The 24,526-nt window shown below is 39.1% G+C and overlaps 1 protein-coding gene across 1 annotated transcript in view; it reads left to right on the top strand.

Annotated features, from left to right (window-relative positions):
- The first annotated feature begins 7,837 nt into the window (after positions 1–7,837).
- Positions 7,838–24,526, top strand: part of SLC9C2 (solute carrier family 9 member C2 (putative)) — a 100,774-nt gene continuing 84,085 nt past the window's right edge. Inside the window, exons 1-4 of the mRNA XM_010367402.2 lie at positions 7,838–7,964; positions 9,923–10,023; positions 12,107–12,235; positions 22,399–22,564. Of these exons, the coding sequence (XP_010365704.2) occupies positions 7,838–7,964; positions 9,923–10,023; positions 12,107–12,235; positions 22,399–22,564 (523 nt within the window). The remainder of the gene's footprint in view (positions 7,965–9,922; positions 10,024–12,106; positions 12,236–22,398; positions 22,565–24,526) is intronic.

Here is a 24,526-nt window from a genome sequence, read left to right as displayed (position 1 = left end):
AACTACACTTGCAAATTCAATCTACATTTACTTATCTGGTACCGACTTCCTCAGGCTTTGGCCGTGCGTAGACTAGTCAGTTTCTGGTTGCGTGACTAGATCAGGGCTTGACATTTTCTCAAGCTTCAGCCGTGCATTGGCTGACCAGCCTCTGGTGTGGTCAGAGCAGGGTAGTCATCTTTTCCTGCTGCACCTTGATTTCTCTGCAAGTTCGAGTTGGATGATCTGGATCTTGCTGACTCGTCCACTGGTCTTGGACTGAGGCTGCAGGTTTCAGTCGGCTGTGATGGATCCAAGGTGTAATACCTGTAACTTTAACAGTGGTGGGGTAGACATGATCACAATATGGGGACCATCCTGTAAGGGTCCGATGGTGTTAGGATTCCAGTGTTTAACCCATACAGAGTCCCTGGGTAGAAAGGGATGTATTGCATCTGTAAGGCTAACAGGTATTCTTTCTCTTACCCATGCTTGTACTTCTTGCATTATCTCACCTAATGCTTGCATTTGTCTTCTTAGGATCAGTTCTCCAATTTCCTTTAAATCTCCTTTTACCTGAGATATAAGTGGGGGTGGTTGGCCATACACTAACTCATAGGGTGAATACCCGGTTAATTTAGTAGGGGTATACGTGACTCGGAGAAGGACCATGGGCAATACCTGATCCCACCTTAAATGCATCTCTTGGCAAAACTTCTTCAACAGTTGTTTCAGTGTCCGGTTCATCCTTTCAACTTTTTTAGAACTTTGTGGGCGAAAGGCTGTATGCAGCTTCTATTTAATCTTTAACGTCTGAGTTAGTTGCTGTACTACTTCTGTCACAAAAGCTGGTCCGTTGTCTGACCCTAAAGTTAGAGGCAGTCCAAATCTAGGAATAATGTCTTTTAATAATATCCTGGTTACTTCTCATGCCTTTTCTGTCCTGGTGGGGAATGCCTCAACCCATCCTGAAAAGGTGCAGACAAACACTAACGTGTACTGATAACCTCCAGCCCACGGCAGTTCAGTAAAGTCTACAAGTAGGTTTTCGCATGGCACTGCTCCTGTTTCCTGAATTCCTGGGGGCCGAGTAGACCCTTGCCTTGGGTTATTCTGGGCACAAGTAACGCACTGCTTGCAGACGGCTCGAGTGATGGCAGTTAGGCGTGGCACATAGAAATACTGCCCTACAAGAATTTCTAAAGCTGTTTTCCCCATGTGTGTTCCTTGGTAAAACTGCTTTATAAATCGGGAGCAATGGCTTCTGGAATGGCAAGCCTCCGGTCTGAAAACTTCCACCAGCCTCCTTTTTGATAACTCCCATTTTCCTGCTCAAACCATGCCTTCTCGTTGGATGAGTAGTTAGGAGTCTCTGCAAGGGGAGGCTCTAATAAGGGCATAGTATAAGTCTCTTCTTTCTTTGTTATTTCTGTCATTGCGGCCGTTTTTTTGCTTCCTTGTCTGCTTTTCTGTTTCCTATAGCCTTATGACTTCCTCCTGTTTGATATCCTTTAGAGTGGATAACTGCTACTTCCTTTGGAGCCCATACAGCCTCTAGGAGCTGCTCTATTTCTTTTTTGTTTTTATTTTCTTTCCTTCAGTAGTTAACAGTCCTCTTTCTTTGTAAATGGCTCCATGAGCATGCAAGGTGGCAAAAGCAAATCTTGAGTCAGTATAGATGTTCACTGACTTTCCCTTCACTAGAAATAGTGCTCTTGTGAGAGCTATTAGTTCTGCCTTCTGTGCTGAGGTTCCGACCAGTAGAGGGCAGGCTTTGGTCACTGAGCTTAATGTGACGACAGCATATCTGGCCTTTCTGATACTTCAGATATGAAGCTGCTTCCATCAGTAAAATTTTCAATGTCAGGGTCCTTTAGAGGCTGGTCTTTCAAGTCTTTTCGGCTTCAAAAGACCTCATCCACTGTTTCTATACAGCAGTAGTACCCTGGGGCATATCATGGGGGCTTCCCATGTTCCACATATTCTATTGGTAACAGTGTGGCCAGATTTAGGGTATTCACAGTCTCTAAGGTGATGTATGGATTCTCACATAGGAGGCCTTGGTATCTTAGCATCCACGGGTTAGAGAGCCAACAGTGTCCTGTCTGTTCCATCAGGGCGACAACTGTGTGGGGCACCCAAATTATCAGCTTCTGTCCAAATATGAGTTTGTTAGCGTCCTCAGCTAACAAGGCAGTGGTGGCCAGCACCTTGAAACAGGGTGGCCATCCTATAGCCACCAAGTCTCCTTGCTCAGACAAATATGCTACAGGCTGATACCACGACCCTAGCATTTGCACTAAGACTCCTGTAGCCATTCCTTTCCTTTCATGAACATACAGGTAAAAGGGCTTTGCCATGTCTGGCAGCCCTAGTGCTGGTGCCTGGATTCAGGCTTTCTTGATTTTCTTGAAAGCCGTATCTTGTTTCTTTTTTCAAAGGAGGGGCTCCTTTCTCCCACCTTTCGTTGCCTCATTAAAAGGTTTTGCTAAGAGCGAGTAGTTGGGGATCCACATGTGGCAGAAACTAGCTGCCCTAGGAATTCCTGCACTAGTCACCTTGTGTCTGGCTGAGGAATGCTACAGTCTCTTTTTGCTCTTGCCCAAGCTCACACCACCCTTGGGAGATGTAAAATCCAAGATACTGGACTCCTTGGCCGCAGATCTGTGCCTTTTCCTTACTTTATAGCCAGCTTTCCACAGCACTTGAAGGAGACTGTCCTTGGATACATTCCTTTCTGGTGGGTGCAGCTAGCAACAAATCATCTATGTATTGCAGTAAGACACATCAGTCCTAGGTGGCTGAAAGCCTTTAAGTCTGAGGCAGGTGCTTCTTCAAATATAGTTGGGGAGTTTTTAAATCCTTGGGGAAGTCTAGTCCGGGTATACTGAGATGGGCCCCACTCAAAGGCAAAGATATCTCGGCTTACAGGGGCCAATTGAATGCAGAAAAATGCATTTTTTATGTCTAAGCATGTGCACCAAGCGGCACTAGCAGGTATTTGTCCAAGCATAGTGTACGGGTTAGGCACAATAGCATGCAGTGTAGCTGCCACCTTGTTGGCTGCCCTTAAATCTTGTACAGGTGGATAGTCACCAGAAGGTTTTAACACCGGCAATAGGGGAGTATTCCATGAGGAAACACATCTTTCTATTATTCCAAACTCAAGGAACCTTAAGTGTTTTTCAATTCCTCGATTGGCCTCCATGGGAATGGGATATTGGCAGATCCACACTGGGTAGGTTCCTTGTAGTAGCTCTACTATGACAACTGCTTGATTCACTGCCAGCCCCGGGGGATTGTCTTCTGCCTGGACTCCCGGTAACTTAAGAAGTAAGTCTGTGAATAGTTTTTCTCCTTCAGTCACACTCTATCTTTTTCCACACTCCTGGCAACTACTTTCATAAAGTCTCCATTCCTCTGTTTTCAGGAATGTGGGTGTTAATACCATAGCCTTTCTTTGCCTTAGGCTTAAAGTCATGTCTCCACTCGGTGTAAAGGAGATCTGAGCCTGCAGCTTTTGTAATAAGTCTTTTCCCAATAGTGGCACTGGGCAGTTTGATAAGTATAAAAACATGTGTTGAACCTCTTGGTCTCCAATCATACGTCTCTTCAATTTGCAAAAAGATGTCTTTTCTGTGACCTGTGGCCCCGATAATATTACCATAGTCTTTTGATAACAGCCCAATTGTTTGAGTCACAACCGAGTGTTCAGCACCTGTGGCTACCATAAAGTCTATTTTTCGGCCCCTTACCACCATTGAGACCATAGACTCCTTGGGGCCTAATGAGATGGAGCCTGGTCTATCTCAGTCTTCAAGTTAGTCATTGGCTCCTGCCAGCCCAATTAGATCCATGTCGGATCCTACTACACCTTGCCTAGCAGTGGAAGGAGGCCCTGTCCAGTCATTCTGTCCCTGGTTGTTGCCCTTGTTCTTTTCTTTCTCTGGACATTCATCTTTCCAGTGCCCTCTTTGCTTGTATCTTGCACATTGATCTCTCTCTAGTCTAGGCTGATCTTCCTGACGTGTCCTGCTCTCCTGACCTGGGCTAGCTTGTCCTCTACTGCGACTGCGTCCATGACCACGTCCACATCCTCTTGCAAATCCAGTCTCTCTTTCAACCAGGGCTGTGGCCAAGAACTCTGCCTTTTCCTTCACTCTACGCTTGGCCTCCCGCTTTGCTTCCTCATCTTGATTTACAAACATTTTGATTGCCACCTGGATAAGCTGGGAAATGTTCATACCTTCAAATCCCTCCAGCTTCTGCAACTTTCGCTTAATGTCATTTTGTGCTTGACTCACGAATGCCACATTAACCATGTACTGATTCCCTGCCACTTCTGGGTCAAAAGGTGTGTAGAGCCGGTAAGCCTCACAAAGCCTCTCATAGAACTCACTGGTGCTTTCATCTGGTTTCTGATGAACCTCTGAAACCTTTGCAATGTTCATTGCCTTTTTCCCTCCAGCCTTTATTCCTTGTATTAGAGCCTCTCGGTATCTCAGCAAGTTCAGCAGCCCTTGGGCCTGATTTGGGTCTTTTCTATGGTTCCTTGTTTTGTACCAGCCACTAGAGTCTTACAATAATCTTCAAAGCAGGACCGTAGCCATTTTGGACAGGTCTGAATCACATTCAGGCAGGAGTCTAAGTTTGGGAACTGATCAGGGTGCCCAGGCTGTTGTCTGACCCCAGTGACCACCTGAAACACTCGCCAATTATTTCCTTATCTATGGTTCCCTTGACTGGCCACCTTACATTAAAGGAGGGCCAGTCAATTTCACAAAGGGTTCTTAGCCTCCGTGGTGTTAACTTCCTTCCATAATCAGCATAAAAACCTTTCTTAAAGTTCTTCAACATATATTCTAATGGAGTTGGCTTTGACGCTTTTCCTCCCATTTCCTCCCTCACGGCACACTTTCACTCTCACTTTCACTCTTGGATTCACCAGACCAGGTCCTATTACTGGAGGTTAGGATGCTGCTTAGCCAGGTCACAGTCAACTACTGCTGTGAAGCTATGAAGCTAATCCTCTCAGCCTTACGCAGTGACCTAGGTCTGGCTAGTCCCACACTCAGCTCGGAGGACACAGTCTGGACTAAGAGATCTGCACCTCCCCACGTCACTCCCCGTGTTGGCCTTTCCCAAGACCATCTCTTTTACACACTTTCACACACCTCTCCTGCCCCAGGACTCCTTATCAGATGAAACGAGCCTCTCTCGTGTCCCAGGTGAGCCTAGTTAGGCTCCCACATTCACACACATACACACACCACTCCTAACCTAGGACTCCTCATTGGATGAAACGAGCCTCTCTTGTGTCCCAAGTAGGGGCACACAAACCCACACACTCCCAGTTGGGGTGGCAAGCCACTCTTGTCACCCTGCCAGCAAGCCCTACCTTGCTGCACTTGCTGCTCTATCGGCCCATTTTCTCCCTTCTTCCAGTTCATGTTAGTGGGGACATGAGGTTCATCCAAATTGGCAAGCCACTCCTACCACCCCCAGCTCCTCTGTTGGATAAGTGGTTGTTCCCTGGGAGGTGATCAAGCTCCCTTCCGTCCTTATGGGATGGACTTTTCTAGGGCCCAACCTTACTGCAGTTCAGTAGTCTGCCTGCGCGCTGCTCCTGTGACTGTCCTGCAACTCCCGAGTTGGTTCCATTTGCACTGTCAGGGGAAGGCTCCAAGACATGGGAGAGTCGTTGTCCTTCTGGGCTAAGTCTTACCCAATGGTGCCAAGGGTCCCACAACTCTCATGTCCTGGGGTCCTAGCCCACAAGCAGAGGAGACAGAAACCTGCCGTCTCCAATCCCAGACAGGCCCCCAGAAATGTGGCAGGACAATCAAAGACGGGAGAGACTGAACAGAGTGAGTTCAGGAAAGGTCTTCATTAAAAGGTGATCAACCGGCTCAGTAGGACTAGCATCCAGGGAAGTCTGAGCCCTGGACAAAGAAAGCAGCCACCTTTTAAGCAGTCAGTGGCCAGGTGCTACGTGATGCAGGAAGTGTACTTACAGAAGTGAGAACAAAGTCAGTTGATCAATCTTTTACATTTATCTATACTGCATGTTCCACATCCCTGAGAAACCATGTTTCTGTATTAACCTTGTAACTTTGCAGTTGTGCTAGGGAGGTGAAGCAGGAACTGGCTGAGCCCCAAGGAATGTGAAACTAGCAGTACAGATAAGGCTAGCTGAGCACAGAAGGAAAAACAGGCTGTTAGTATTCTTCTCTAACAGACTATGGGCGAGCTACACTACACTTAGCTTTTGAAGGGAAAAGTAAAAATTTTTGGTTGTCTTTGATTATTCTTGTACAATTCATGAATTCCTTCTACAATGTCAGCAAAAGAAAAAAAAAATCAGTTAAAACAGTTGTGGGTACCTACATAGCTTTAGGGTTAAAAAATGAAAGCTTCCCCAGAACTAGATCACTTGGCTTCTTCTGGATTGGGGGTGGGGATAATGTAGGCAGCCAATCAGAATGAAAGCAGGTTGGCAAGAAACCAATGGGAACTCGGCATGGAAATGGATTTTGGTGTGATATCAGTTGGTAGTACTGTCCCTAGCAAACAGAAACATAACTGTGCATTGTATTTTGGGATTTTGAGAGCCTTCATCTCAATTTCAACTTTGAAGCAGCTTAATCTTTAAGGAACATATCTCTGATCTGGGTAATTTGTAGAAGAACTTAATTTGAGGGTCATTACACATGAGGATAGTGGGAGTTGAAGATGCCAAGGACCTGAAGGGCTACTTGAGGGACAGGGGAAGTGATTTGAAGATGTAGCATTTTGAATCTCTTTCTGGCCCATCCTCTGCTTCACACCAGAATCATTGTGACCTGTAGACCAAACAAGTGCAAAACAAAGGACCAAAGATAAGCCTTAAATATTATTGGAGATACTTGAGGAACCTCTAGGATTTTTAGGTTAAGGCTAGCTGCAAGGAAAAATAAAACAGAACAAATCTTTCTCAGGACCACTGCATAGATTCGCATTGGTTACATCCTATACAGAGCACCAACTGAGGTGGGATACTGGGACTGAAATCCAGCCTGGTAGTCACATGCCAAGCCATGTGCCTTGTTGTCAGGCTTCATTGCTCTGAGGAAGGGGGACTTTTTCTAATTCACTCAAAGGCATCATATGATCAAACCTCAACCTTGGTCTTTTCCTTTATTTTTAGGTTATTCACCCTTGTCCTCACTCCCGACCTTAACTGTTGTGACTCAACTTTGACTTTGTTTCCCATTTGCCATCTTTTATTTGAAGGGTGCTGAGAGAGGAAAAAGGGATATTAGGGCTGGAGTGGTAAAATGGAATTCAAGAATGATTTATACCCACAGAGAAGGGGGAGCATAACATTTATCCTTGCTCCTTCCCCCTCAAATAGTTCAGCCCATCAAATATTTTTGGACAGCCTATCTCGTGCTACATACTATGTGCACAGCCTTAAGGAAAGTTCGGGCCCTGGCCTTTGAGAAACTCACTGTCCAATAGGGAAAGAAAGCACATTACTGTATCATTACAATGGTAAGTGCACCAGTCAATGCACCCCCTCTCCCATATACATGTAACAGTACAGGGAGTAAACACTAACACTGCTGTTAGTGTTCCTATAAAATGTTCTTGGAGCAAAAGGTAGGGCAAGAGGTATTAAATGTGTGCCCTGTGACAAGAAGAGACATGTTCAGATCTGAGTGTGGCACAATCTTAGGTAGAAAGGGTATGGATTAACTGGGTCTTGGTAGGTCTTATTTCTTTTTGCATGCTATACAGGTTAGTGTGCAGAAGTGAAAGTGTCCATAATAACCAAACCACTCCATCAAGTTAGGTCTGGGGAAAAGCAGCAGCAAAAATGAGTTCTTACTTCTGGGCACAAAACAAAAGTAACAGACCTGATTTACTCTGCGGGCAGCCAGCTGACTACCTTGTTGATGAGAAACATTTCACAACGCTTGTGTGTTTCATTGTTGTTTTGGGAGGTAGGTGGTTGTTTTTGAAACTCATCTTTCCTCTGCCCTGTGAACCTTCTGTCAATGTGGAAAGCCATCACAACTACATAACATCAAAAGAAGGGGCCCAGTGAACTGATAAGACATGAGTGAATACTGTCAATCTCGTTTCATTTAATTATAAGTAGTGTCTATTCTATATTCCTGTATTCAGTAACATTTGCTGAGCATGGTAGTGAGGTAGACACGTAAGAAGAACAACTTAACTTCAAGGAGCCTTCTCATGGGGGAGATTGGCAAACACATAATTACTATGCAATGTGTTAAGTATAACTATAAAGGTGTGGTCAAGATTCTCTGCTCACAAGAAGGAGGAAGAGCTGTACACTGGCCAGACCTAACCTGACCCAAATATCTGAGGCGAGGGGAGGACAATGGGAGCAAACACACAAATAGAGCCCAGGCATACAATTCATGATTTACATAATTGATGTCATTCATTTTGTCCATTTTATTATGGCTTTTGGTGTGATCTCTCTTCAGGGAAGATAAATAACCCACCCCAACCCCAAGAAGAAAATTAGAAAAGACTTCACGAATAAGGACCTCTTAAACAATGATTAAGAATTCAACAGGTATAGAGAATGATATTCATGCAAATCAAGTAACATATCCAACACACAGATGCTTTAGCCCACAATTCAACACTAGGGATTAGGAAAAAGGAAAAATAGCTGCTTTAAAATCCTTTCTGGAACTAGGAATACTATACAGAAACAAACAAGTGTGTATAAACTCCTTCAATTTTACCCATTGTATCAAGGAGTGAAATTGCTTTCTTTGGGAATCTTTAATATACTAATGACCTCGGTCCCTTCTGATATCACAAGGTACTGATGACCATGGACTAGCTCTATATCCTTTGTAGAGACAAATGCTCCAGTAGTAAAGAGCATTGCAGAAATAGTGTAAAAAACATATCTTTATCTGGTCTTACCTATAACAAATACAGATGCTCCTTGATTATCAGGCTGTGTCCTAATAAACCCATCATAAATTTGAAATATTGTAAGTTGAAATGCATTAATACAGCTAACCTACTGAACATCATAACTGAGCCTAGCCTACCTTAAAAGCTTTCATAACACTTACATTCGCCTACAGTCAGGGGAAATCATCTAACACAAAGCCTATTTTATAATAAAAGTGTTGACTATCTCATGTAATTTAGTAAATATTGTACTAAACATGAAACACAAGAATAGTATGAGTACTCGAAGTACAGTTTCTACCAAATGTGTATCACTTTTGTACCATCCCAAAGTAAGTCGAGGCCTTCTGTATTCAATATTTAATGATGTGGCTTAACTTATAACTGGAAGTCAGGAAATGCAGAATCTGGGATGCCAATGAATCTTACCCCAGGCATAAATTAATTGAATTATAGTTTATATATTGTCTCTAGAGGCAATGAAATGAATAACTTTAGATAGAGTAGAGGTTTCAATGCAAGAAAATGCAGATAGAGAATAATGAGTGGCTTTTGTTACTAGTGTCATGAAGGCAGTTTTCTCTATAGTTAGAGCTCAGTTAAATGTGTTTCTGGCTTTTGGGAAAATTTTAGAAATATGTCGCTATAGCTTAGGATGAGGAATTATTAATAGAAGGTGTACTATGTAGATGTAAAATTGGGCTTTCCGTAATTTCTCACCATCAGATCCATTAGTAAGAAACCCATACATTATTCTGATGTGTCACTGGGCAGGCAAATTGGAAGCTGTTGAAATATCAATATTTTCCAGATTCACCTGTGAGAGATGCCTCATCATGTGTCATATCCTTAAGAGACAGCATTTATAACAGATGTCAGTTATTCATCCACAAGAATATGACACTCAGAAGTTTAAAATGAAGTAGAGAAAAGAAATATTAATTAAATTGCTTTGAAGCTTATCATGTTTAAATAACACATACATGTATTTCTTTAGGGCTTTTGAAGATGTGTTTAAAGAATTCCGAAGTCACTGTTTTGACGATTCTTTCTCTGTTGGGATTCGTGATAGGACAGATGGCCTACAGTTCTGTTGAGGTACTGTATGTACAATAAATTAGAGAATAAATTAAAGGAAAAAATGCCAAAAATAAAGTCCACTCCCATCTCATCCCTGAATGCATGGAATGTTTTTTCTTATGGGAACAGCTACTCAAAAAGTTCTATCTGGTATTTAAAAATTTGAAAAATAAAAAACCACACAGTAAAGGACACATCAATTAGGGAAGCTTCAAAAGAGCAGTAATAAGAGGAAAATGTGGCCAGGTGGTGGCTCACGCCTGTTATCCCAGCACTTTGGGAGGCTGAGGTGGGTGGATCACTTAAGGTCAGGAGTTTGAGACCAGCCTGACCAACATGACAAAATCCCATCTCTACTAAAAATACAAAAATTAGCTAGGAGGGGTGACCCATGCCTGTAATCCTGGTGACTTAGGAGGCTGAGGCATGAGAATCTCTTGAACCCAGGAGACGGAGCTTGCAGTGAGCTGACATCACACCACTACACTCCAGCCTGGGCAACAGAACAAGACTGTCAAAAAAAAAAAAAAGAAAAAAGAAAACAAGGAAAGACCATCCCGGCTAACATGGTGAAACCCCGTCTCTACTAAAAAATACAAAAAATTAGCCGGGTTTGGTGGTGGGCCTGTAGTCCCAGCTGCTCTGGAGGCTGAGGCAGGAGAATGGTGTGAACCCGGGAGGTGGAGCTTACAGTGAGCTGAGATCGCGCCACTGCACTCCAGCCTGGGCGACAGAGCGAGACTCCGTCTCAAAAAAAAAAAAAAAAAAAAAGCAAGCAAGGATAATGTGTTTGCATTCTTGGGTTCATCATCTGCTTCTGAAGCCTTGCTCTGGCTTCCTTCCCCTGCACACATACACTGGTTTCTTCCCTGCTCTTGCCTTATACAAGGCCTGCTTATAGGTTGAGGTAGGAGGATTGCATGAACCCGGGAGTCTGAACTTGCAGTGAGCCGAGATCGCGCCACTGCACTCCAGCCTGGGCGACAGAGCAAGACTCCGTCTCAAAAAAAAAAAAAAAAAAAAAAAAAAAAGGGGCGGGGGAGACCTGCTTATAAAAGGTAGCAGTTATGTTCATCATGAGGCAAGGTCACTGCCAGATTAAATGTAAAACATGCTTCATATAATATGTACCATAGATACAAGAAAACATTCATTCATTTATCAACCTAGTATTAACTTCTGATTTCAACTGCATAGCAGTGTGATCAATAACAATTTGCCTCCACTCATTCCTTTATTTTTTTAAAATGGAGATAATGCTTGTACCCATCTAGGATTGTAAACGCTTCTTCCTAATCTTCTGAAGTACCACCAGTACTACTAGCTGACATCTTTAGAGTGTTTAAAAAGTGCCAGGCTCTCTTTTAAGTGCTTTGTATTTATTAATTTATTAGTTTATTAACTCTTGAGTTAATTTATTCACTCTAACAGCAACCCATTGAAAACAGATACTCTATTTCCATTTTATAGATGAGCAAACTGAGGTATAGGGAGGTGGCGTAATGAAAGTTAAACTATTGATTTGGCCAAAATAAACTTTTTAGGAGGGAATATTTATAGCACTTCAATCGTTGTTGTTGTATTTTCCATTAATCTGTGTACAACCTTCATGATTTATGTCTTACGTATAAAATCTGCTATTTTCTATGAATTATTTTTCTCTACTGACTCACTTAAAGATTTAAAAATCCTAAGCCAATGTCTGTGAAACAAGTACTTGTTTAAGATTCTTTCCCTCACTTAAAGCGAATTGAAATAAACATCTAACAGTCAAATTAAAAAATGCTTACCTGTGAATCACCAAAAATATTTTCTGATATCACCAGCAGTAGGGATACCACTTTTGCACACCACAAGCAGTGTTTGTGTAGCCCAAAACCACTCAATTCTCTGGTGAATAGAGGTCTATATAGATAACTTATCTGGATGGCTAGATCAAGAAATCTACCACAAGACCCTTAGGACTGCCCTTGTAGATACTCTCTCATTAGCTGTATACTGAAAGATTCTAAAATTTATATTGATGGACATAGCATCAACCTAATTTCTAATACTTGGAAATGGTAGCACACTAATTTCTTGTTTGCCTTTGTTACTTTAGGTGCACCAAATTGTCTACCCTCTTCTAAGAACATCAAGTTTTTCACTTTATTCTTACTTTTCACCTTTAATTATATTTATGGTTGCTTTGGATGTAGACTTTTATATACTCAAGAATATGTTTTGGCAGGTAAGAACACATTTAAAACAAAGTATGATCAATTCTTGCTTATGCATGTTGATAGAGAATATGGCTGCCTATATAGATGATTAATAATTCACAAAATCTCATATTTTATTTGTTTTACCCTCTTCATTCTACAGAACTACTAACTAAAAAGAGTTGAAGGGAGAGGAAAGGAATTAGTATTTGCTGAGTGACCATTGTGACTAGGCATTCTCCGTGTAAATATCAGAGTAAATATCATTTTCATTTTGCATATGAGCAAACTGAAGCTTAGAGGTCACAGACAAGGATAATAAATGTCAGAATCTGGATTCTAGTCCCACATCTGACTTAATCTCAACTGTTTCTGTAGATTTGCCCATTTTCCCTGTAAAGATTGTTACTTGTGCCTTCTCTCTTTTTTTCTTAATCATGCCTGTTGTACTGTTTTATTTCTTTTTTCAGAGAACACTTTATTTTGATTTTATTCTGTTCTTTCTAACATCTTAATATTTGATTCATTTTTAGCTTTTTTGGTTTTCTGTGTGTATTTAAGGTTTTACATTTTCTTTTTAGTGGTATCCCACATGTTTTGGTTTTTAGTGTACTCATTATCATCCAGTTCTACATTTTCTTATACTTTTTGATCCATTAATTATGTAAAAATAGTTTTGAATTTTCCAAATATGATGTTTTATTATTATTTCTCTTATCACACCACGATCAGAGAATGTGTTTTATATGTCAATTCTTTCATTTGCGAAGACTTGCTTTGTAGGCTTGTACATGATTTTTTTAAATGTTGCACTGTAAAAATGTATATTCTCTATTTAGTGTAGGGGTCTAAATTTGTTCAGTAGATTGTTTTATTAATTATGAAGTTCAATCTTCTATGTTTTCCCAATACTGTTTTTCAGTTCAGTTTAATAAGTTTCCCCTATCACTGTGGATTTATCAATTTCTCCTTGCAATTATGTCAGTTTTTACTTTATACAAATAGAGGTTGTTATTAAGTGTCTACAAGTATTGCTATTTTTCCCAGTTAATTTTTTTCTTATTATTTAGTTTCCCTTTTATCCCAAATAATGCTTTTTGCCTTAAAACAATTTTATCTGGTATTACTATAGTTACATCAGCTTTATTTTGGTATTTGCCTGCTACAATTTTTCCATCCTTTTGTTTTCAAGATTTTAGTATCTTTTTAAGAGTATACAGTTGGATTTTTAAAATTTTATACAGGTTGATAATTTGTGCTTCTTTTTAAAAACTAGTTTAGTCCATTAGTATTTATTGTAATTAAAAATAGATTTAGAAGAGAAAAGATTTGAACAGATTTGAGACACCAAGGAAGATATATGGATGGAATAAAAGCACTTGGAAAGATGCTCAACATGATAAGTCATTAGAGAAATACACACTAAAATCACAATGAGATACCACTATGTACCTATTGGAATAGCAACAGCCAACCTGTTAATGCCATCTCTTCATCTGGTGAAGAGATGAAGACAATGAAACTTGCATACATTGTTGGAGAGAAAGCAAAATGGTACAACCACTTTGGGAAACAGTTTGGGAGGTTCTTATAAAGTTAAATATATACTTGCCACATGACTCACCAATCTCACTCCTATGTATTTACCCAAGAGAAATGAAAACTTATGTTTACAAAACCTCTACATGAATCTGTATAGTAGCTTTATTTATAACCTCAAATGTCTGGAAACAACTCAAACGTTCTTCAACTGGTGAATGGATAAACTGTGGAACATCTTACAATGAAATATTACTCAGCAATAACAAAGGAATGGAGTATCGATAGGCACAACAAGGAAAAATTTAAAATGCATTGTGCTAAGAGAAATAAGCCAGCCTCCAAGGGGTACATTATGTAATTATGTAATTACTTTCATAGACCTTCTAAAAATGGCAAAACTATAGGTCTAGAGAACATCATTGGTTGTTAGGGAATGGGGTTGGGGAAAAGAATTGACCACAAAGATGTAGCATGAGGAAATTTTTGGGAGTGATGTATCTGTCTTGTGTCTTAGTTTTGGTGTGATTACATAACTGTATGCATTCATCAAAACCCATATAACTGTACACCAGAAGAGTAGATTTTACTGTTTATAAATTGAAAATAAAGTTTTTAAAAGAAATATATTTGAACTTTTTCTCATATATTATTTTATCCTTTTATTTGCCATGCTTTGTCTCATTCTTCCTTTTCTCAATTAATTGAATTAATTCAGTTTCCTTTATCCCCTTTGTTCCTTCTACTAATTAAAAAGTTTCATGTTCTATTTTTTGGTGGCAGGCATTTCTGGTTGCTTATCCAATATGCAGTCTCCCTCTCTTTCTCACTAACAGAAACTTAAAATTTTTCATTTGGTATGGCAATAGGTCTAGTGTAAAATATCATATTTCCAAGCATCCCTAACAACTTTGGTACCCTAAGAAGATAGTTTGGCCAGTGAAAAATGTACAAAAGTTCACTGAATGGGTTTCTAGAAAACCCTTGATAAGGGGGTTAAATCAGCTGGCATGTGCTTTTTGCTCTTTGCTTTACCTCTCTTTCTGCCTGGAGCCTTCCCAGTGGTCTAGAATGAGTATTCATCTTGAGATTGTGAAGTAGTGAACATGAGAACAGGCACTATATATGATTGAACATGAAGAGAAAAAAGAGCCTGGGTCCTTAAGAGCATTGGGAGCCAACATACTAACATAAGGCTGTTTATTCTGGATTTAGTGTTACTTGAGGCGCGGTGGCTCACGCCTGTAATCCCAGCACTTTGGAGGCCAAGGCAGGCAGATCACGAGGTCAGGTTTAGTAGAAACCCTGCTTCTATTAAAAATACAAAGAATTAGTCAGACATAGTGGCATGCACCTGTAATCCTAGCTACTCGGGAGGCTGAGGCAGCAGAATCACTTGAACGTGGGAGACAGAGGTTGCAGTGAGCCAAGATTGCGCCATTGCACTCTAGCCTGGGCAACAGAGCGAGACCCCATCTCAAAAACAAAAACAAAAAACAAAACAACCGAAATCTCCATTTATTGACACTATAAGTGCTCTTTTCTGTTAAATGCAGTCAACATTGCTATATTCCTAAATACAATTCTCTTACTGGTTTCATACATTTTTAAAATCTTAAATTTTAATAATTATATTTGATTTAACAAGTCTAAAGCTAAATGTCTCTACCTTCCTCCAAATAATGCAGGAACTTCAGAATACTTTAATTATCCTTTCTCATCTTATATTTTATTACATTATTGACGTAATACTACCATCCCTGAAATTAGTCATTATCATTATTATTACAATTGTAATGTTTTAGGTACCAGTGCTTCTCTACACTCATCTACATGCTTACCAATTTCAATTTCTTTGCTCACTGCTCCTTCTTGCATCCAACTCCATCTTTCTAGATTCAGCTTCCTTTTTCCTGAAGTTTTGCTCTAGCAGCTTTTTAAAAATTATATTTTTAAATTGACTAATAATTGTACATAGTTATGGAATACATAGTGATCTTTCAATATATATAATGTATAAGGATCAGATCAGGGTAATTAGCATATTCATCATCTGAAACATTATTTCTTCATGTAGGGAACATTCAATGTCTTCCTTCTAGCTGTGTGAAACTATATAATATATTGCTGTTAACTATAGTCATCCTGCAGTATTATAGAACACTAGAACTTACTCCTATCTAGCTGTGATTTTGTGTCCTTTCCATTAAAGGTCTGTGAGTAGTCATCTTTTTAAATTTAGTGGTCTTTGTTTCTCTGAAAATGTATCTATTTTGTCTCAATTTGAATAATACCTGAGCCTAACTGTTGCTCTTGAGACAACTGCTATCAATCTAATTGTCATTCTTCTGTGAGTATCTGTCTTTTCTTTCTTTTAAGATTGTCTCTTTTACTTTGGTGTTCTGTACAGTAGTCACATCTTATCCACCATTTCACTTTCCACAGTTTCAGTTATCCAAGGTTTTACTTACTTGTGGTCAACTATGGTTTGACTATATTAAATATGGTTCTCAAATTAAGAACTTGCTTTATGAATCTGGGTGCCCTTGTGTTGGGTACATATATATTTAGGATGGTTAGGTCTTCTTGTTGAATTGAACCCTTTATCATTATGTAATGCCCTTCTTTGTCTTTTTTGATCTTTGTTGGCTTAAAGTCTGTTTTGTCTAAAATTAGGGTAGCAGCCCCTGCATTTTTCTGATTTCCATTGGCTTGGTAGATTTTCCTCCATTCCTTTATTTTGAGCCTAGGGTGTCATTCCATGTGAGATAGGTTTCTTAAAGACAGCATACCATTGAGTCTTGCTTTTTATCTAGCTTGTCACTCTGTGCCTTTTAAATAGGTCATTTAGTCCATTCACATTGAAGGTTATTATTATTATTATTTTGAGATGGAGTCTCATTCTGCTGCCCAGGCTGGAGTGCAGTGGCACAATCTTGGCTCACTGCAACCTCCATCTCCCAGGTTCAAGTGATTCTCCTGCCTCAGCCTCCTGAGTAGCTGGGATTGCAGGAGCACACCACCATGCCTGGCTAATTTTTTGTATTTTTAGTAGAGATGGGGTTTCACCGTGTTGGCCAGGCTGGTCTCAAACTCCTGACCTCATGATTCACCTGCCTCCCCCTCCCAAAGTGCTGGGATTACAGATGTGAGCCACCGCACTCGGCCAAGGTTATTATTGATATGTGTGGATTTGATCCTGTCATTGTGTTGTTAGCTGTTTATTATGCTGACTTGTTTGTGAGGTTGCTTTATAGTGTTACTGATTTGTGTGCTTAAGTGTGTTTTTGTATATGCTGGTGATGGTCTTTCCTTTCCATATTTAGTGCTCCATTCAAGATCTCTTGTAAGGTGGGTCTAGTGGTAATGAACTCCCTCAGCATTTGCTTATCTGAAAATGATCCTATTTTTCCTTTGCTTAGATAGTTTAGTTTGACTGGATAGGAAATTCTTGGTTGAAGACTTTTTTCTTTAAGAATGTTGAATACAGGCTCCTGATCTCTACTGTCTTGTAGGGTTTGTGCTGAGAGGTCCACTGTTAGCCTGATGGGGTTCCCTTTGTAGATGAGGCATCCAAATAGGAAGAGAGGAAGTCAAACTATCCCTCTTTGCAGACAACATTATTCTATATCTAGAAAACCCCATAATCTCATCCCTAAATCTCCTTCACCTGATAAATAACTTCAGCAAAGTTGCAGGATATGAAACCTATGTATAAAATCATTAGCATTGCTATACACCAAAAACAGCCAAGCTGAGAGCCAAATTAAGAATGCAATCTCATTCACAATTGACACAAAAGACTAAAATACCTAGAATACAGCTTACCAGGGAGGTGAAAGATGTCTACAATGAGAACTACAAAACACTGCTAAAAGTAATCAGAGAAGACACAAACAAATGGAAAACATTCCATGCTCATGGATAGAAAGAATCAGTATCATTAAAATGGCCATAGTTACCCAAAGCAATTTACAGATTCAATGCTATTTCTATCAAACTACCGATGACACTCTTCACAGAACTAGAAAAAACTATTTTAAAATTCATGTGGAACCAAAAAAAGACCCCAAATAGCCAAAGCAATCCTAAGCAAAAAGAGCAAAGCTGGAGGCATCACATTACCCAACTTCAAACTGTACTACAGGGCTACAGTAATCAAAACAGCACGGTACAAAAACAGACGCATAGACCATTGCAACAGAATACAGAGCCCAGAAATAATGCTGCACACTTAAAACCATCTGATCTTCAACAAAGCTGATAAAAACAAACAATGGGCAAAGTAGTCCCTAGTCAATGAATTGTGCTTGAATAGCTGGCTAGCCATATGCAGAAGGTTGAAATTGGAAATTGGACCCCTTTCTTATATCATATACAAAAATCAACTCAAGATGGATTAAAGACTTAAGCATAAAACATAAAACTATAAAAACCATGGAAGATAAGCTAGGAAATACCATTCTGGACATAGGAACAAGCAAAGATTTCATAATGAAAGATGCCAAAGGCAATTGCAACAAAAGCAAAAATTAACAAATAGGATTTAATTAAACTTAAGAGCTTATGCACAGCAAAAGAAACTATCAACAGAGGAAACAGCCTATAAAAGGAAACCCCATCAGGCTAACAGTGGACCTCATAGTTTGCAAAAAATATTTGCAAACTATGCATGTGACAAAGGTCTAATATCCAGCAGCTACAAGGAATTTAAACAAATTCACAAGAAAGAAACAACTCCATTAAAAAGTAGGCAAAGGATAAAAACAGACATCCTTCAAAAGAAGATATATATGCAGCCAATGAGCATATGAAAAAAGGCTCAATATCACTGATAATAAAGATATGCAAATCAAAACCACAATGAGATACTATTTCACACCAGTCAGAATGGCTATTATTAAAAAGTCAAAAAGTAACAGATGCTGTCGAGGTTCAGAGAAAAGGGAATACTTACACACTCTTGGTGGGAGTGTAAATTAGTTCAACCACTGTGGAAAGCAGTGTGGCAATTCCTCAAAGAGTTAAAATTAGAACTACCATTCAACCCAGCAATACCATTATTAGGTATATACCCAAAGGACTATAAATCATTTTGCCATAAAGACACATGCACATGAATGTTTGTTGCAGCACTAGTCACAATAGCAAAGATATGGAATCAACTTAAATGCCCATCAATGCCAGATTGGATAAAGAAAATGTGGTACATATTTGCCACGGAATACTGTGCAGCCATAAAAAAGAATGAGATCATGTCTTTTGCGGGAACATGGATGGAGCTGGAGGCCATTATCCTTACCAAACTAATGCAGTAACAGAAAACCAAATACTGCATCCTCTCACTTCATTTAGTGGTAGCTAAATGGTAGGAACTCATGGACACAAAGAGGGGAGCAACAGACACTGGGGCCTACTTGAGGGTTCAGAAAAAATAAATATTGTGTACTAGGCTTACTACCTGGGCGATGAAAAAATCTGCACCACAAACCCCCATGACACAAGTTTACCTATATAACAAACCTACACATGTACCCCTGAACCTAAAATAAAAGTATTTTTTAAAATGAAATATTAAATGAAAAATTCCAGAAAAATTCATGAGTTTTAAATTGTGTGCCTTTCTGAGTAGTGTGATAAAATTTTGTGCCATTTTACTCTGTCTTGCCCAGGAAGTGAATCATCCCTTTGGCCAGCATATCCACTGTGTATACATTATCTCCTGCCCGTTAGTCTCTTAGTAGCCATCTCAGTTATCAGATAGAACATACAGTGTCACAGTGCTTGTGTTCATATAACCCTTATTTTACTTTATAATAGCTCCAAAGTGCAAGAGTAGTGATGCTGTCATATGGTTATACTTGTTCTATTTTATTATTAGTTATTATTAACCTTTTACTGTGCCTAATTTATAAATTAAACATTATCATAGACATGTATGCATTTAAAAAAACTATAGTATATATAGGGTTGGGTACTATCCATGGTTTTAGGCATCCACTGGGATCTTGGAACATATCCCTTGCAGATAAAGGAGGACTATTTTAGTTTCACTGTGATGTTTCTGGGTGTTAGTATCTTTTTATTTATACATACTAAGACTTCTTATGGTTACTAAATCTGAAAATTAATATATTCCATCAATTCTAGCCACATTTCGGCTATTATCTTTTAAACATTTTCTATACTCTGTTATTTTTATTTTCATTTTTATTTTTATTTTTTTGAGATGGAGTCTTACTCTGTTGCTCAGGTTGTAGTGCCATGGCACAATCTTGGCTCACTGTGACCTCCGCTTCCTGGGTTCAAGTGATTCTCCTGCCTCAGCCTCCTGAGCAGCTGGGATTACAGGCATCCGCCACCACACCTGTCTAATTTTTGCATTTTTAGTAGAGATGGGGTTTCACCATGTTGGCCAGGCTGGTCTTGAACTCCCGACCTCAGATGATCCACTCGCCTGGGTCCCCCAGAGTACTGGGATTATAGGAGTGAGCCACTGTGCCAGGCTTGTTATTTCATTCTTAAATTCCCATTAGTTGTAGATTTTCCATCATATTCTCCATGATTTTTAATTCTCTGTCTTTTATCTCTCAGAACTGTATTGTATGTAATTTCCTAAAGTTTAGTTTCCCATTTACTACTTTATCTTTAACAATATCTAACCTACTGCTAGGCTTAATTGAATCATAAACATTTTTAACCTTTTTTCTTTTCCAATATATGCATTTAATGTTATAAGTTTCCCTTTAAGCACTGCTCTAACTGCATCCCTCTAGTTTTGATGCCTTATTTTCTTTATGATTCAGCAAAAATATTTAAAAACTTGGACAAAATGGGAAATTCCTAAAAATATGTAATTTGCCAAAACTTACAGTAGAATTTCTTTTTATTTATTTATGTATCTATTTTTTTTTTTTTTTTTAGATAGAGTCTAGCTCTTTCACCCACGATGGAGCACAGTGGCATGATTACCCCGCACTGCAACCTCGACCTCCTGGGCTCAAGTGATCCTCCTGTCTCAGCTTCTGGAATAGCTGGGACTACAGGCACATGCCACCATGCCTGGCTAATTTTTTCTTATTTTTAGTAAAGGCAAGGTCTCGCTCTGTTGTCCAGGCTGCTTTCTAGACTTCTGGCCTCAAGCAATCCTCCTGCCTCAACCTTCCAAAGTGTTGGGATTACAGGCATGAGCCACCGTGGCTGGTCTACTCTAGATTTTAAAAAGACCCAAATAGTCCCATAATCATTAAAAATTGAATTGGCAAATAAAAATGTTCCAAAAAAAAAAATGCTACCCAAACTATTTTAAATGTAAGTTATGTGAACCAGTATGAAAGATAACACCAATCTTATGTCTTAAAGACAAGAGTAAAAGGGGAAATCCTCCCACACTTATTTTGTTTTATTTTTAGAGACAGAGTCTTGCTCTGTTGCCCAGGTTGGAGTGCAGTGATAATATCATGGTTCATTGCAACCTCAAACTCCTGTGCTTAAGCAATCCTCCCACATCAGTTTCCTGAGTAGTTGGTACTACAGTTATGCACCACCATGCTCAGCTAATTTTTAATCTTTCTTTTTTTAGAGGTGGGGGTCCCACTATGTTTCCCAGGCTGGTCTTTCACTACTGAACTCAAGAGATCCTCCTGCCTTGCCTCCTAAAGTGCTGGGGTTATAGGCATGAGCCACTGCACCTGGCCTCCTCCCTTATTTTATAAGGCTTGTTTAACCTTAACACCAAAACTATACAGGAATATTAAGAGAAAGAAAAATCATAAGTCAATGTCACCCACAAACATAGAACAATTCTACACAAAATTTTGGCACAAATATATCCAGTAACATATAAATAATAAAAACAATCAAGTTGTGTTTATTTCAGAACAAGTTAATTTAACATTTAAAAAATTCCTTAATGTAATTCATGCTCTTAAGAGATTTAAGAAGAAAAACCATATGACATTACAATAGATAAAGAAATAAAAGGACCTAATGGGCAAATTGTGGAAACCTCACAGAAAGTAAAACAAAAGACAGAGATGGAAAATAAGAAAAGGATTGAATAACACAACTATTTTTTTCCTGAGGATAATTTTGAAAAATAAATACTTTCTTATGCTTGGGCATAAACAACGTATGCATAGAAATTACAAAACTCTGTAAATCACTTAATCTCAAGCATTTCATGGCCTCCCCTTTCTCTATTGCAGAACTACTTGTTTTACAATTAATAAAAGGTAAAGGGGGGAATTTTCTGTGAATATTTTAGAGTCTTGGTATATAAATTTGTGTCATGTACTAGATACAATATGTCAGTAACAATTTACTTTCCAAACTAATCAGGATATGTTTTATATAGAAGCAGGAGAAATTTGCATTCTGTTTTAAGAACCTTTCAATACTGAGAACTATCGAACTGGAATAACAACAAGAAAGATAGTTGAGTCAGTCTTTTTAATAGTAAGGTAGAATCTTGCTTATTTGAAAGGGGTGGTTTCTTTGTGGCAGGTGGTTAAACTAGAATACCTTTTAAAGTTATCTTCCAGGGTAATTGTATAACATTTACAACCAAGATCTGACTCTTAGGATATAAGTAAATGCCATCATGTCATCTTTAGATGTTAAGTCTAATACTGTGTTATGAATTGGTTCACAGGTCTTGTTAACTGGATTAATTAGCTTTTCTACAGCAAGCATCATACTTGGATATGTGGTTATAAAATTCAATAAAGCTTCATGGGATTTGCAATCTTGCCTACTCTTTAGCATCACCCTTGGCATTACAGATCCTCTTCGTTCTGTGAATTCACTAAAAACTATTGGTATGTCACATTTATTTCTCTCTCTTATCTTGATAATATAAGGGTACATTATTTTCTTTTGATTACATTTTTCTTGCATGAATTGTGCACCCAGAAGAATAAGAATCTGTGCTTTTTTTTTCACCTTGAGAGGTAGAGCACTGACTGACTTGAAGGAGACGGTGCAAATAAGACAACCACCAAGGAGATGAGATAAATAGCGCCAATTATAATCTCCAAGGAACTTTTTCAGTTTTTTTCAAAGAAAATGTAACCTTCTAGAAGGTGATAAAAATTAGCATTCTTATTCTGTTCCAGTGAATTCTCAGCCACAAGGTAGATATTCTAAGTTGGTGAGTTTGTTTACCAATAAGAAGAAACATTAAAGATCCGTAACAAGACTATTCCAAGGCCTTGCTACCTCTTGTTAGAACTGCCTCCATTTGAAGTAGCTAAGGTTTGGCAGGTGGTGGAGGGGGTTATAGTTTATCTTCAAGAAAAGGGGCAAAGATATAGTCTGGCACTCAAATATATTACTCAATAAAAGCTTATTCCCAAGAGGACTTGGAGTCCTGCACTATTTCCCATATTATTTGGTAAGGTGGAAGATGATTTCACTCTGAAATATCCCCCTATTGTCAGGTTTTTTTTTTTTCTTTGTTTCTTCTATAAACAACAACAACAAAAATAGGATACATGCGCAGAATGTGCAGATTTGTTACATAGGTATATGTGTGCCATGGTCGTTTGCTGCACCTATTGACCTGTACTCTAAGCTCGCTCCCCTCACCTCCACCCCGCAACAGGCCCCGGGGTGTGATGTTCCCCTCCCTGTGTCCATATATTCTCATTGTTCAACTCCTGCTTATGAGTGAGAACATGTGGTGTGTGGTTTTCTGTTCCTGTGTAAGTTAGCTGAGGATGATGTCTTCCAGCTTCAGCCATGTCCCTGCAAAGGACATGATCTCATGCCTTTTTACAGCTACATAGTATTCCATGGTGTATATGTACAACATTTTCTTTATCTAGTCTATCATGGATGGGCATTTGGGTTGGTTCCATGGTTTTGCTATTGTAAATAGTGCTGTAATAAACATGCGTGTGTATGTGTCTTTATAGTAGAATGATTTATATTCCTTTGGGTATATACCCAGTAATGGGATTGCTGGGTCAAAAAGTCAGGTTTTATTAACACAGAAGTACCAACATGAATGGCTATATGCTATGGTTTCTGTTTTTTGACTCAGAAATATTTTCCTAACAAATTTTAAAATATCAGTTGTATTTAGTGGAAATATACTACCTTATGATTGGAGTGAGAAACCTCCAACCTTTCCAGCATGTGATATTCTTATTTTCATACTCACAGCTGGAAAAACATAGGGTTTTAGGCACTTTTGGAGGTTCTGTTCTAAATTGTTACAGGGTAGATATGTTTCCCAAAGACTCTGATCCTGTTCTCTTTTTTCTCTTTGCTCCTGTAAGTACAATTTCTTTCTGTCTTTCCTTACCTGTCTTATTCTTTCAACCATTTGTATTTACCTCGTGTTTCATTACCTCATTTTTCTTCCTGCTGTCCTTTCTGCACTCTCCTGACTGTAAATGGTTATAATAAACTATAAATGTTATTTATTGCAGTTTCAACATTCAATTTTTTTTCAAAAAAAGGAGTACAGTAGAAAGTCTTCTTTTCTTTTCTTTTTTCTTTCTTTCTTTCTTTTTTTTTTTTTTTTGAGGTGGAGTTTAGCTCTATACCCCAGACTGAAGTGCAATGGCACAATCTTGGCTCACGGCAACCTCTGCCACCTGGGTTTAAGTAATTCTCCTGCCTCAGCCTCCTGAGTAGCTGGGATTACAGCCATGTGCCACTACTCCTGGCTAATTTTTGTATTTTTTAGTAGAGATGGGGTTTTGCCATGTTGGCTAGGCTGATCTCGAACTCCTGACCTCAGATGATTCACCCACCTCGTCCTCCCAAAGTGC

Source organism: Rhinopithecus roxellana, chromosome 8 (genome assembly GCF_007565055.1).
Source record: "Rhinopithecus roxellana isolate Shanxi Qingling chromosome 8, ASM756505v1, whole genome shotgun sequence".
Taxonomy (NCBI): domain Eukaryota; kingdom Metazoa; phylum Chordata; class Mammalia; order Primates; family Cercopithecidae; genus Rhinopithecus; species Rhinopithecus roxellana.
This window is presented reverse-complemented; position numbering and strand designations above follow the sequence as displayed.